This window comes from Raphanus sativus, chromosome 2 (genome assembly GCF_000801105.2).
Source record: "Raphanus sativus cultivar WK10039 chromosome 2, ASM80110v3, whole genome shotgun sequence".
NCBI lineage: Eukaryota > Viridiplantae > Streptophyta > Magnoliopsida > Brassicales > Brassicaceae > Raphanus > Raphanus sativus.
The window spans coordinates 3,915,192-3,930,277 of record NC_079512.1 but is presented as its reverse complement, the minus strand read 5'-3'; the positions used below and the strand labels follow the sequence as shown (position 1 = coordinate 3,930,277).

At 36.6% G+C, this 15,086-nt stretch overlaps 5 protein-coding genes across 5 annotated transcripts; 3 read left to right on the top strand and 2 right to left on the bottom strand.

Moving 5' to 3' along the window:
• Window positions 1-5,286: 5,286 nt before the first annotated feature.
• Window positions 5,287-6,901, top strand: LOC108842096 (transcription factor TCP22). Its single transcript, XM_056995212.1, has one exon. The coding sequence runs from the start codon at window positions 5,505-5,507 to the stop codon at window positions 6,600-6,602; it is 1,098 nt and encodes a 365-aa protein (XP_056851192.1). The 5' UTR covers window positions 5,287-5,504; the 3' UTR covers window positions 6,603-6,901.
• A 64-nt stretch (window positions 6,902-6,965) lies between these two features.
• Window positions 6,966-7,869, bottom strand: LOC108842098 (uncharacterized). The gene is made up of 2 exons (XM_018614910.2): window positions 7,703-7,869; window positions 6,966-7,327 (listed from the first exon to the last, which is right to left on the bottom strand). Exons 1-2 carry the CDS (start codon window positions 7,773-7,775, stop codon window positions 7,110-7,112), a joined length of 291 nt encoding a protein of 96 aa, XP_018470412.1. The 5' UTR covers window positions 7,776-7,869; the 3' UTR covers window positions 6,966-7,109.
• Window positions 7,870-8,337: 468 nt separating this feature from the next.
• Window positions 8,338-10,853, bottom strand: LOC108823285 (uncharacterized). The gene is made up of 5 exons (XM_018596459.2): window positions 10,289-10,853; window positions 9,709-10,158; window positions 8,989-9,366; window positions 8,844-8,911; window positions 8,338-8,760 (listed from the first exon to the last, which is right to left on the bottom strand). Exons 1-5 carry the CDS (start codon window positions 10,751-10,753, stop codon window positions 8,553-8,555), a joined length of 1,569 nt encoding a protein of 522 aa, XP_018451961.2. The 5' UTR covers window positions 10,754-10,853; the 3' UTR covers window positions 8,338-8,552.
• A 196-nt stretch (window positions 10,854-11,049) lies between these two features.
• Window positions 11,050-13,199, top strand: LOC108816432 (transcription factor IIIA). The gene is made up of 7 exons (XM_018589007.2): window positions 11,050-11,254; window positions 11,358-11,507; window positions 11,602-11,762; window positions 11,860-12,190; window positions 12,287-12,522; window positions 12,599-12,742; window positions 12,827-13,199. Exons 3-7 carry the CDS (start codon window positions 11,700-11,702, stop codon window positions 12,947-12,949), a joined length of 897 nt encoding a protein of 298 aa, XP_018444509.1. The 5' UTR covers window positions 11,050-11,254; window positions 11,358-11,507; window positions 11,602-11,699; the 3' UTR covers window positions 12,950-13,199.
• Window positions 13,200-13,207: 8 nt separating this feature from the next.
• On the top strand, window positions 13,208-13,835 carry LOC108843248 (uncharacterized). Its single transcript, XM_018616395.2, has 2 exons — window positions 13,208-13,345; window positions 13,420-13,835. Exons 1-2 carry the CDS (start codon window positions 13,294-13,296, stop codon window positions 13,620-13,622), a joined length of 255 nt encoding a protein of 84 aa, XP_018471897.1. The 5' UTR covers window positions 13,208-13,293; the 3' UTR covers window positions 13,623-13,835.
• Window positions 13,836-15,086: the final 1,251 nt, after the last annotated feature.

Here is a 15,086-nt window from a genome sequence, read left to right as displayed (position 1 = left end):
TAAAATAATAACCTTATAGATGAACTAGATACGAGCTGACCCGTTATATAGTATGTCCTAATGTTTTAAGAGTGATCGTAAAATATTTGACAAGTTAGAAAAAAACTGGAGAACTGAATTCTAATAATAGCTTACGAGTTACGATATGAAACCCCGATATTTATGAAAAAAAATACGACAAAAAATGATAAAAATACAATGATCATGGACTTGGTAGCTGGAACCCTTTTTGTTTCTTGCGTGATTTTAGCTTGTATGAAAAAGGTGTTCAGTGATAATCCGCCACCCCCAAAAAAAAATCAAAATCTATCAACAAAAAGTTGGAAATCTTTTTTTTTTTTTTTGCCGTCTATAAACTTTTTATAAAAAGTCAAGGCTCACTAAGGAACCCAGCCCAACCCGAAAACAAATGGCCATACCGGCCCGATTACAACCAAACACAAGCCCGACATGAAAGACGATCTAAACGGGTCTAAAGCCCAACCCAAAACCCACGCGACAAACCAAGCCACGCGTCAAAGATTAAACCGACAAAAACCGTCGGTTTTCGCCACGAAACCGGAACACGTGTGGATCCCTCAACCAAACGAGAGGACACGTGTCCCACCAATCTTCCCCATTCTTCCCCGGTGAGAGCGCCGAAGGGAACCGCCGGAGAGACACCGTCGGAAAACCGGCTCGCAATCACCAAACACTTCAAGACGCACGCTATCGCCTTCTTCGTTCCGAGCATAGGAGAGCTTCCATCGACTGTTCGAGATCTTATCCCACGCTCTAAATCACAAACCCAGAGAGAGAAGAAGCTTCAGCCGCGTCAACAACACCATCCATCGGAGAGCTTCACCCGTACTACTACGAGATCTCACCGATACACCAACACCGATTCCAAACCGGAACCACCTTCCAAAAAGCCATCCGCCACCGCTTTCAAAGATAAGATGACGGCTCTGTTCTTTCTAAGCCGGCGGCATGGAACTTGGAGTCTCCACCCCTGGAGTCATAGCCGGCGACGAGAGCTATGATAGTCTTTCATTCCCGGAGTCATAAAAGAAACCATCGATCTCCCACACCCTCAAAACTATCTCAAACCTTTCAAGAGAGGAAGAGGAATCGAGAGAGAAAACTCTCTCTAGGAAAGGATGAGAGAGAAAAATAGATTCACCTGTACAAAAAGTTGGAAATCTATTTTTTTCGTGTGTGAATAAGAGCTTTTAAAAGAAGGCAAATATATAGTGAGGAGACTGATTAACATGAATCACCGCTCACCAGTAACGTCTTTCTCAACAAAAAACAATTTAATATGGTGAGTGGATTAGTATTAACAACCACTGAATTAAATTTATTATAGACTAAACTTTTCTAACTAAGATAATTTATCTTATCCCGTGTATATAGTAATTAATATTACTAATCTCACCAGGGCTTTGTATGATTGTATCGATCTAATCGTAATTAGGATTGTAGTTTACAGGTGTGTACGAATTATGCACCCTCCGCGTTTACATCACGTGACGTAGTCTTAATCAAACACTCTCAAAATTTTAGAGTTAACAAATACTGGAATTCTTTACTGGAATTTTAATTGGAAAGAAATGGCGAGATAGTAATTTTACTGTTTTTTCTCTTTTCAAGAAAAAGATAGTAGTATTACTATTAATGCTACATTCCACCTTCTCCTCACTGTCTCCCCGAAATGGTTACACAGGGGAGAGACATTGTACATTATACCAACGTTAAAAATGAAATTATCATTAGAATGCATTTATATATATATATTTAGAACTACATGTAGAAATATATATATATATATATATATATATACACATATATATATTTACTTATTTTCATTAAAATATATAAAATTAAATTGCATAAAATTAAGAGAAATTTTTGATAAAAAAATTATATAACTATCCGAAAATAAAAATAGTATTTTAAAAAATTTAGATATTAAATCAGGATTAAAAATGTATATTTTCTAAAAATAGTAATAAAATTTATAATTATAAAAATAGAAATAAATAATACTTTTATTTTTTTTAAATTATATTTATTTTTCTATTTTATTATATTATTTTAATGTATATTTGAATAGATTTATTTTAGTGATAATTCATCATTTCTTGAAAATTTACCAAAAAATATAAATTAACATTAAATACAAATGTCTATATAGCAATTATTTTCGCACCATGTTATCTTTTTCTTTTAATGAAAATAAATACAGTGATAATATATAAGCAAACTTCAAAAATAATTTCTTAAATAATATCTACATTTTTTAATTCACTTTTTTTTTTGAACTACCAGATTATATTAAAAGACTAAAAGGTTTAAAGAATCTAGCCCATGGACAATACAACAGAATGAGATTGGACCTTAAGGGCCAGCTAAAGTGTCAGCAGTCCTGTTTTGAGAACGAGGAATGTGAACGTCCTGTTTTGAGAACGAGGAATGTGAACGAAGAAGATAGAGGCAAAACCGAAAGAGAGGCTCTTGATATCCTGTAGGAAACCAAAGAGTTCCTTGATTTGGATTTTGCTGTTAATTGCTCTGATGAGCGTTGCACAATCGGAATAGATGGTGATGGATTGGATTCCCTTTGATGCTGCAGTTTCCAATCTCCATCGAAGCGCTAGGGTTTCCCCCATTATGGGAGATGAGACGAAGTCGACGCATCGGGAGTCTGATCTTGGTTGGGGGCTTCGGTGGCTGTTCCGGTGAGGATTCAGGCGATACCTGATCGATGTGTGGAAACGTCCCAGGAAGCATCGATGTGACAGGAAACAGGCGTCAGGGTTCTATGTTCCTGTCTGCGATTATCTCTTGCATGTAAGACCCTTTCCTCAGGTTGATTGGTTGTTTGGGCTTGTTCCCACTCTCTCGCATATGCTAATCCTCTAGATGCGATTTTTGCAGGTCTGTGGGTTTTGTCCTCAAACACAAGTCTGTTCCTTGCGACCCAGAAAGCCCAACAGATTCATGGAAAGAGATTGTTGATTAATTCACTTTATATTATTTTTTGTATAAATTATATAATATAAGTATATGGTTTACAGATCTTATATAATTGTTAAATATAAAAAATTAGACATAATAATTATGTTCAATACATTGAGTAATTATATTTTGTTTTTAACATACAATTATATCACCATATTTTTATCCTATAATTCACTTTATATTTTAATATAATTAATTGTTTTTTTGGTTCTTATTTATTTAAACTTTTCATTTTTACCAAGTTAAGTTCAACTGAAAACTATTCATTAATGAAGCCTATAGCATAAGTCTGAATGGCGCTTTAAACAAAACTAAGGTGTGATTTTGGATACATATGAATTATGACTCTAGACTCATAAACTTTTTGTATTAAAAATTCATTTTATTAAATAATACTTTATATTTAAGTTTACAACTACACCTTGAACCGTGCGATCACACAAGTATTTATTTTCACTTTTAAGTAAATTTTTTTTTGTATAAATTATATAATATAAGTATATGGTTTACAGATCTTATATAATTGTTAAATATAAAAAAATTAGACATAATAATTATGTTTAATACATTAAGTAATTATATTTTGTTTTTAACATACAATTATATCAAGATATTTTTATCCTATAAATTTATCGTCTTTAAGTTTATCTTTAAGTTTACAATGATAAAATTGCTCAACTAAATTTAAATCGTAAAAAATATTAACTTTTTATTCTCTTAACCATTTAACTTACAAACTATTAGTGTCTATCACTTTTCGTCTATAATTCTACAATCGAAGATGATAGACGTTAACTGTTTGTAAGTTAAGTAATTAAAGCATTAAAATTAATTGAGTTTTTTCTGCATTAAAAATATTTGAAGAATTTAATACTGAATTATTTTTAAAGAAAATGGTTTAAGAAAAGAATAAAGAATTTGATTTTCTTTCTAGTTATCAATTTTATTTGTAAATCGAGAAAATTAGCATAATTGTTTTTGTCATCAACTTAAACAAACTTATATAGATTCTGTAAAATGCTGAAAAAAAAAATTCTGTAAACTAAATTAATAGTTTGCATCCATATAAACGACAAACGACTGTTGCTTACTGGGACTGCATGCGGAACTTTCCTTGGCGTAAACTAAGTAATTAATTGGCAGTGGGATAAATGGTAATCTTAGCATAGAAAGAACAAAACTGTAATGCTAAGAAAGAAAAGTTCGCAATCGGATAATGCAAATTCTAAATAAGAAAAAAATCGATTGTTGTGGGGATTATAAAAATTTGCAGAAACTAGCTAAGAAAAGTGTTGTAGAGAATGAGTTAGGTTATCATGAGAATTCTTATGTAAGGACCTCTTGAACATGTTTTAAACTTCTCAAGCTTCCTTAATAAGTTGGTCACTTAAATATAGTTTTCTTATTTGGCTAGATCAAAGATCACCCAATGATGTAACTCATTTTCTACAAATTTTTTTAACTGTTTTTCATAAATCTGGTCGTCTCTTCGTATAATCCAGCAAAGATTATTGATTAAATTTTCTTTATTTGCACTTAGGTTTCCATTGTTCCACTGTTAATTTACAGCCACTTAGTTTACGCAGAGATGCTTTTAACTAACACAAAAATTAGTATTTAGAGAAAATTCAACTTATTCATTTGTTAAACCATTTTCTTTCAAAATGTTTTAATGATAAAATGTTTTAAAATATTTTTAAATTGAAATATACTTCTCTCCCGGTAAACTTTTAATGTTTTAATTTCTTAATTTACAAAGCATTTACTATTGTCACTCTATACTAAAAAATTATAGATAGAAAGTGACGAACGTTAAATTTATAAATTTAATTGTTAAAGTATATAAAACTAAAATATTTTATTACGATTGAAAATAATTGAAGAGTTCTATCACTAAAAAGCTTTATATTTATGATAAAACAGTGTCAATATTCAAATATAATTAAACTTAAATAAATAAGTTTATTTGACTATTATTTTATGTTAATTAAATTAAAATACTGCTAAGTAATAAAATCTAAAATATCAACAAAATTTTATATTTAAATATAACATAACTTTTTAATTTTTAGTTCTGCACATATCACAGAAAAATGATTAATTAAAATCTAAGAAAAAATATTTAGCATAATCAAAAAAATTGAAAATGTTCCTTTTTGTAATTGAGAGTGACGTAGCAAAAAAAGGGGAATCAAGAGGAACAAGAGGGGAAACAAGAAAACAGTGTTAAGAAACATATAAGTCAACAAAGCTTGACTTAAAGAGATTAAATAGATTGATGCATATCCACTTGTTTTTATCCCTTCAATCATTCTCTCTTTTAACTCTCTCACAAACGCCATTCTATTCTACTCCGTAAAGCTCCAACCTTTAGATCTCTCCTCTCCTCTCACTCGAACACTCCGCTCTCCCCCCAAATCTCCGGAGAAAATTCGATTGCCCTTTATCGTAATTCACATGTGTTTCGCTTAAAAATCGAATCTTTTTTAGGTAAATTGAAGATGGATCAAAACTCTCACGACCGTCCGACGGCGGAGACGGCGGCGGCGGGGCTGCAGCTCAATTCTACGGAGAACCCATCACCGGGAAGATCGGTTCCTTTCGCCACCTCCACCTCCACGAGCACCACCAGCTCGGGCACCGCCCTCGCCGTGGTGAAACCCGCCGCGGTGAAGAAGCCGTCGAAAGACCGCCACACGAAAGTTGACGGCCGGGGGCGGAGAATCCGCATGCCGGCGCTGTGCGCCGCGAGGGTTTTCCAGCTGACGAGGGAGCTGGGTCACAAGTCGGACGGGGAGACGATCGAGTGGCTGCTCCAGCAGGCGGAGCCTGCCATCATCGCCTCCACGGGGACGGGAACGATTCCGGCGAATTTCTCGACGTTGAACGCCACTTTACGCGGCGGGGGTTCGACCCTTTTCGCTCAGTCGTCGAAGTCTTCTCCTTTTGGTAGTACTGGAATGTCTCTGTATGAGGATAGTAACGGTGCTAACGGTTCATCTTCCTCTGCCGCGAAGTTGTTAAACGTCGCAACAGCCGCTCAAAACGCTGCCGTTTTTGGGTTTCATCATCAGGGCTATCCGCCGACGGCTTTGGGGAAGCCTTACAGAGAAGATTACTTCAAGGAGTCTGAACCAAGTGGGAGTTCTCAGAAACCGGGTCAGTTTCAGGAGCAGGAGATGGGTGCTGGACCGGGTATGGGCCGTGGGGCGGCGAATGTGGTGCCTCAACCTATGTGGGCGGTGGCTCCTGGGAGTACTAATGGGGGAAGCGCGTTCTGGATGCTTCCTATGAGCGCCTCCTCGGGTGGGAGGGAACCGATGCAGCAGCAGCCGGGTCATCAAATGTGGGCGTTTAACCCGGGGAGTTATCCGGTTGGGACGGGTCGGGTTGTGACTGCACCGATGGGGTCGATGATGTTGGGAGGTCAGCAGCTAGGATTAGGAGTGGCGGAGAGCAACATGGCGGCCACAATGCGTGGAAGTAGAGACGGTTTGGCCATGACGCTAGATCAACACCAGCATCAGCATCACCAGCAGCATCAAGAGCCAAACCAAAGTCAAGCTAGTGAAAATGGTGGTGGTGATGACAAGAAGTGACCAAACACACACCTCTTGTGAAAATTCTAGTGACCGCACTGGCAGTTAGGAGGATGCCTCGCTGGCGATCAATGATTCCAATTGTAAAACATGTTTTGGCAGTGTAATGCTGTCATGCCTGAGAGATTTAAATGACAGAATGTGGTGAAACGTATGTGGGTTTAAGCTCTTGAACAGATTTGTCACATCATTTGTGGTTTTTTTTTTTGTTTGCGCTTTCTTTATTTTAATTTTTTCTTTTCCTGTGATTGTGCTTTTGATTGATAGATGTGTGAATATGTTGGATCTTTTTTTGGCTTTTTGGGTGATCTTTCTATGGTTCATACAGATCACATATTGTTTTCTCGAACTGAAAAACCTTCAGACACAAGCTTTGAATTCAAATTAAAATATAATAATTGTCAGATTATCATTATTCCAAAAGAAGCAAGAAACATCCTCTTTTGCAGAAGCAAAAGTTTAAGAATTCATACAAATTATTCAAGCAGGGGAGAAGAGAGATTCAATTCAGCCAGAAGCGGTCTTCCTCTGCTGGAAGACAACAGCAAAGATGGGAACACCAACACCGATGCTGAAAGCAGTGAACACAGCGAGAGACATCTTGAGGCCTTGGAACTTCATGCGGTCCAAATTGTACATGTGCTTGGCGTGGAGGTAGTAAGGCTCGTCATGGCCATGTCCTCCGCTCATCTTCTTAGCTCCAGTTGAGTGGAAGCTCCTGCTCACTGTTCATGATCACAACAAATAAAAATTTCAGCCCGTTCCGCATCATGCCACAGAATCGTGTCAACCAGAGAGACTACGTTCTATTAACCCATTTGCGAGCAAAGACGTTAAAAAGCATAATTCTTTTTTTTTTATAGTTATTATTATTATTATTTAAAAAGCAGAACTCCATTTCTAAAACTCAACTCTTTAATAAGACAAAACATAAAAGGAATCAAGTGTTCGACAGGTGAATCGCATCGTAGCACTCTGCGGCTATTCAGAAACACCAAATCCCCAAATAAACAAAACCCTAGACTACTAGAAAAAAAAAAAGGGGGAAAAGAAGATAATTGAAAGAAACCAATCCAAGGAGATGGGTAAGGAGTACGAACCAGATCTGGAGACTGATGATTCGGAAGAAGCTATGAGCCTTGAGACAGATCTGATGCCGGTGTTCAACGCCATGATGATGGAGAAGCAGATAAAAGATAAGATTAACGACGGCGAACTTGTTCGAGCGACTTTTCTCAATGTTGGGAATTTAAGTAATGTTGAGACTGGAATAGCGTCACACGTGCGAACGGCATTTTATTTTGGGCCCAGCCCATTTATTCTCTCACAGGGTTTTTCTTGACTAGTTTTAGAGTTTCTGTTCCATTTGGGTGAGATGTGGATGCAAAAAATTTCAACAAAACATCTAACGCGGACGTTTAAGGGGGCGCTTAGTGCTCAATCTAATGAGAGGGATGTATTCAAATTAGCATTTGATATGATTTGATTTTTAATAGAGTTTTAGACGATTTTAATAAGTTGCAGAGATTTATGTGATTTTTGTTAAACTACTCTAGAATATCACCTAAACACCTTAAAATCACCTCAAAACTTTAAAATCCCACAACTTAAAATATTTTCAATAACAGTGGATTTCAGAATACTTTACGAAATGTCAAGTTCAATAACAGTGGATTTTAAATAAGTTTTTAAAAATCATGTTTGAATAACAGTGGATTTGTCATTTTAATACAAATCACCTGAAACTCTCAATTGAATACACCCCCTAAAAGTATCCAGATATCAACTTTCTCTACAGAAAGGATTATAAGTTATAACTAACGAAACAAACCTTGTTTCTACATCTAAGAGGGAGACGAACAAAGAAAAAGCTGACCATACCTATTGACATACATAACCGGACGATGCTCCTAAGAGCAAAAAAAAAAAAACACAGAGTCCATGGACAGTCTAAGACGGTATAGTTATGAGGGACATCGCCTTTCTGAAATCAAGAGACTGGAGTTCTAATCCGGGGACATGCTTGCCTTCTGGTCCCATCCAGAGACCTCCATGTTGAGGAGGTATCAGCAACGGAGACTGACTGTTGCTCTTGTCGTTTGATGTTTCTTGCTTCTTCTTCACAAACTCAAAGAACTCAGCAACCTGGCGTGCATACCTTCAACAATACCAATCAAAGAAAACATCAGTTCGGTTTAGGAATCTATTACGGTGACGTTAGCAGTAGTAATAAGAACTTACTGTCTCTTTGCTTCAATATCTCGGCTGAAGTCAATATTTGGTTCACAGTCCAAAACAAGAGCAGGTACCTGTTAAAACCAATGTACCAGTCTTAAAGCAAAACCTCTCTTCAGACGTTAACCACAAAAAAATTAGACAACGTTACCTTCTGGATGCTAGAATGCATATGGTTTCCTTCCAAGTAAAAGACACGGTCTTTGATGTCAGGATGCAGAGTGTTATCCATCTGTAAAGACGGTTTGCTAACAGACAGTACCCCATGGTTCCCACTCTCAAATGGGAGGAGCCAGCTCTCATGCTTCTCGTGCAGATCCTGGAGGTACTTCAGCGAGACTCCACCTTCTTCTGCTCGTTTCCTTAGCATCATCCGCTTGTGGCAAGTGTCAGGACTCGCCCTCAAGTATATAAACCCATCAGGAACAAGTCCAGGTAAAGAAGAGACCACTGGATCAAACCAAGAGTCGTAGATGCTTATCTCCATCTCGTTCATCCATTTCGCTTCATGAACAGCTCTCACAAACACCTGAATGCCAAGCCACATTGTAATTCAAGTTAAAAAAAAAGAATTGCAAATTTAATTTTTTTTTATAAAAAAAATCATATTGTTTTTTTAATACCTATCTAAATAAATTAGTTTCAATATATCTTTATATTATTTTTGAAGTTTTCATTTTACTTTTATGTCATTTTTAGATTCTAACAATGATATAAACTTTATCAAAATAATTTTATAGCTATACATATATATATAGTTTTGTAGCTTAAATTTAGATTATAATTTAAAACCCGGTTGAATATGTCAGACCATTGACCCAGCTACAATAAAAGAATCACTATTTATACAAAACCTTCACTTCTGGCTTACCATTCTATCACTGAAGACACTCCTTTCCATCAACCTAAGAGGCTTAACCCCAGAAGCAGACTCTTTCTCCTGCATCAGCCTCGTGACAAACACATAGTTCTGGAAAGTATAAGCATACCTCTTCGGCTCAGAGTAGAAAGCATCTAATATATTAAAATGGTCAGGTCCAACATCCTGCCACTTATCAACCGGCTCAGGAACTATCTCAACGAGGTCACGCAGCTCAATAGTCTCATTCGCTATCCTCTGAAGAAAAGTCGATTTCCCCACACTAATGTTCCCTTCAACACAAAACGTCAAACGCTTCTTGGTGTTCGCATTAGGCTCCTTGAGCTGCTCGTCGTCCACGCTCTCTTTGATGAACGTTGTGATGCTCTCTGCGTGGTTCCTGTGTATGATCCCGACAGAGATGCGAAGGTAATCAACCATCTTATGGCTTGCCTTCCAGAACTGTATAAAAAAAACAAAATTTAAAGTCAGACACATAAAGGAAGTAACAACCATAACATCATCATATAATATATTATTATCATACAATATATTCTATTACTGAATATTACTGATCAGACACATAAAGGACCTTGTCTTTGTAGAGCTTCTTGAGCTCCGCAACGTCTCCGATTCCGTTATCAACAAGCTTCCTCTGGTTCCTTGGGCCCACACCAGGGATCTTGAGTAAATCTGGATAACCGTCGCCGTTAGAGCTCCGTCTATTTCGACGGCTCATTATCCTCATCGGCTTCTCGTATTCTCCGTCACCGTCAACAGCATTAACAGAGCTCAGACCGCGGCCGTGGATTCTACAGTTGATTGGGCACCGGAGAGAGGTTGAGAACGGTACCGTTACTCTGCGGGGACGGTTTCTCTGCAGAATCGAGGAGTAAACGGCGCCGTTTGTGGAAACAGAGGGTGTGGTTATCGTCGGCATAGGGGAAGTAGTTTTCAACCTTCGAGAGAGGGCGATGGGTTGTGAAGGGATAAGACCGCCGGCGACGGAGGTAAGAGGGGTTGAGCAAGTGGTGGTCTTGCACAGAATCTTCTGCATTTCACATCCGTAGCTTTCACTTTTGATTTTGGTCGCAAGGACAGAGGAGAGAGGGAGAAGAAGAGAGATAACAGCGTCGTTTAGGGTTCAATTTTCGGTTTGGTTGATTCGGTTCGGTTATATACTGAGTTCGGATAAAATCTTAATTTGGTTTGGTTAATTTGGTTTTCATAAAATTCGAACCGAATTTAATCAGAAGTAATTCGGTTTGGTTTGAACTCTGTTCGGTTTAAGTAGGTTAGGTTACTCAATTCCGCGAAAATCAGATATAAATAGACACTCTGTTAGCTCATAGATCGATCTCGCTTCTTCTTCGTCTTCTAGAGAGTGCGGCGTCTGCTAGAAACGAACGAATCACAAAGAGAAATGGGTGAAGAAGCAGCTAACGTAGATACCAAGGCATCGAAAGCCAAGGACATACGTCACTACCTCTGCCAGTATTGCGGAATCAGCAGATCCAAAAAGTATCTCATCGCTTCACACATCAATTCTCATCACAAGGTTTCAATCTCTCTCTCTCTCTCTCTCTAAGCGTTTTAGTGTAGTAGAATTCATGATTTGACGCGTTTTGTTTGTTTTGGACACTTCTTTGTGTTTATTTTAGATGGAAGTTGAAATGGAAAGAGATGAGGAAGAAGCCTTTGAGGTTGATGAAGAAGAAGAGGTCTTTGGTAAAAACACTTGCCATGAGTGTAGCGCTGAGTTCAAGAAACCTGCTCACTTGAAGCAGCATATGCAGAGCCATTCCCTCGAGGTAGTTTCTCTATCTAATTGAATCAACGTGGACATAGATAAGCTTAGTTATGAGTGTTGTGGTTATTGCCTACTAAAAGTTTACACCTTTGCAGGAAATGAATGACCTTTAATTTGTTTAATAACAAAATGGTCTTTTAATTTGTGTTATTGCGTGAGGCATTGGATCCCCCCAAAAAGAGTGAACTCCAAAATGCGAGGCTACATGTTATGGACTAGTATCAGGGTTGGGAGACCTCCTGAGAAGCTCCTGCTAGTAAGCCTCTGTCACGCTAAAAAAGGTTTGAGATCTTGATGTTCAGTGGCTTGTTTTATTTATTGTTTCTGATGGTTTTCACTTTCGGTATGTGCAGAGACCTTTTGAGTGCTATGTGGATGATTGTACTTCTAGCTATAGGAGGAAGGATCATCTCAATAGGCATCTTCTTACCCATAAAGGGAAGCTGTTTAAGTGCCCAGTGGAGAGTTGCAAGAGTGAGTTCTCAGTACATGGCAACATCAGCAGGCATGTTAAGAAGTTTCATAGTAAGGACGATGGAGACAAGGACAAGGAAGATACTGGTCATGGAGATTCTCAGCCCTCGGAATGTTCAACTGGTCAGAAGAAGCTTTTCTGCAAAGAAAATGGTTGTGGAAAGGCGTTTAAGTATCCGTCACAGCTGCAGAAGCATCAGGATTCTCATGGTATGTGCCACTCTTCTACTGTCGTTAAAGCTTCACTTGTGCTTACTAGCTCTGAGCTTTTTGCCAATTTTCATGTTATGGATTTTACATTTGCAGTGAAACTGGACTCTATTGAAGCTTTTTGTTCCGAGCCTGGGTGCATGAAGTACTTCACAAACGAGGAATGTCTCAAGGCACACATAAGATCCTCCCATCAGCACATCAACTGCGAGATATGCGGCTCTAAGCATCTGAAAAAGAACATCAAGAGACACTTACGGACTCATGAAGAAGGTTCGTCACCAGGAGAATTCAAGTGTGAAGTCGAGGGTTGCTCTTCAACATTCTCCAAGGTAAAAAGAAACAGTTAACTCAAATCAAGTACTGTTTTCAAGTCCTAGAATATTAAGCATCCCCATGATTTTGCAGGCTTCTAATCTTCAGAAACACATGAAAGCAGTGCACGAGGATATCAGACCCTTTGTATGTGGCTTTACAGGTTGCGGCATGAGATTTGCTTACAAACATGTCAGAAACAACCATGAGAAATCCGGGTCCCACATATACACCTGCGTAAGTTTAGTCACCAACTTGTTTTTTTTTTCACAAACTCAAAAGAGACTAGAATCTTACATGGAAGTTGATTGGTGGTTTCAGGGAGATTTTGTTGAAGCCGATGAAGATTTCACATCAAGACCAAGAGGTGGAGTCAAGAGAAAACATGTTACAGCCGAAATGCTGATAAGGAAGAGAGTCATGCCTCCTCAGTTTGATTCATAAGAACACCAGACTTGCTAGTTCTTACAGGCAGATATGGTTTCGTTTTGTGTAAAGTTTATTTGTTTTATTTGTCTGTAGGAGAAAATATAGAGCGGGAGTAGTAATAGTAGTGTGTAAAAGATAAGGTTCTGGGATAAAGATCGACACACTTTAGAATGCTAAAGTCAAATCTCTTTAACTCTCGTTTGTCCATATTCATTTCAAAGTCTAAAAATCTCAAGTTTTGGGTCAAAGTAAACAAAACTTGACTTTTCAACCTTGCAAAAGTTTGTGGTCGAGCTAAATAATTCATTTTTCTACGCTTCTATATATAAGCTCTATGAGAAAAAATAATTAGAATCCCAATGGAAAGCATGGCTACATTCAAGATTTGGCTGATGTCTCTCATGATCACAGGTATAGTTCTTGTTAGCTACATACATATAACAATCAGATTTTGATAAGCTTCTTGTTTCAAAAAATATATTTAGGAGCGATTCTAGCAGGAGTTGTCCCTGGAGTTACTATAACAAAGACAGTGAATGCTTGTCCTCTCTATTGCTTGCAAGTAGAGTACATGACATGTGCTTCCTCTGGGGACGAGAAGCTGCCTCCGAGATGCAACTGCTGTCTTGCTCCCAAAAACTGTACTCTCCATCTCTCTGGTTCAACTTCTATCCATTGTACCAAATGATTTTAGAAACAAGTGTGAAGGCCTGATGGAAATCCCATCCACTCATCCCAGTGTTCTGTTTCATATGTTCTGTAATCTCCTCTTCTTCTTCTTGCTTTTTTCTCTATCTTTTGCATCAAATACTGATATGTAATTTTAGTCAAAAAAAAAAATACTGATATGTAATGGATATAAAAAGCGCTTGTGAGTATCTATTGTAAGTTTTGGTTGTTATATTGAGTATGTTAAAAACCATAAAGGAGTTGACCCAAAAAGGAAAAAAAAAACTTAAAGGAGCTCTACGTTGTGACTTGTGACCAGGTCCCAACTCTCTGTGATTATAAAAAACGAAACCCTCATTATGCTAATGGTAAGATAGAACAAGTGCAGCAGCTCCTGCAGCAACTTCCTGTGAAAAATGAACGCGTGTCCGCCACTTAGTAGCAGGCTAGCAGCTCCTGCAGCAACTACTAGTAATGGACCTTTTTTTTGTCAACAGTAATGGAACTTTTTATATTTTTTGAATTTCGATATTTGGATTTGAATTTTCATTTATTTATTGTGTTTAATTTATTTGTACTAATTATTTCACTCTTTTATTTTATTTAATTTGATTTGATTTTAATTATTTTTACTGACCACTTTTACTAGAAAATAAGTAATTTAATTTCAAGGTTTAATATGTTAATAAAATTAATTTCATGATTTCAAATACGAAGAAGGTATTTTTTGTGTTCAATTTACTAAGAAAGTCTTAGTGGATCAATGATTTGGGAGGATTTCATTTTTTTCAAATATCCTCTTATCGTGTGTATCGTTTATAAACCTTATATGAAATCCAAGCTTATTATTATTTGTATAAGTTCTCCCAAATTTCAGCTTATTGGAAAATATGAATTTTGTCAATAAAATTTATCAAATGAAATTTGATGAGATTTGGATGATATTTTATAGTAAAAAACCTCATAATCTCGTGATAGTATTTGAAACTTAAAAAATTTACTTCATATTTCTTTTTTAAAATAAACTGTTTAATTGAAACAAAAACTAAAAAAATATTTGAAAAAATAATTTATATACTTATATATTTCATAAAACAGTAAAATATAAAACTATAGTAATTTAAAAAATAAAATATTATTATAAATAAATATTTAAAATTTTAAATATTAAAAGAAAACTCTGAAATTTTTTTAAAAACATGTAACAAATCTTGTTAAGGTTTACTCAAATCTCCAATTCTTTTTGGAGTTACTCAAATTTTGAATTCTTTCAAATCTTTGATTCAGTAAGTACCCCTTAGTTAAGCACCAAAACTGAAAGAGCTATTTATACACTTTTATGATTTTAAAAACAATTTCTCCAATTTTATTAATGGTTTTCGCTTTAAATTCAAAATTAGTTTTCTTTTGTCAATTCATTCAAATATTTTTTTTGTCGACATTCATTCAGTTTAGTTTATATCAGAATTTCTGTGAAAAATTA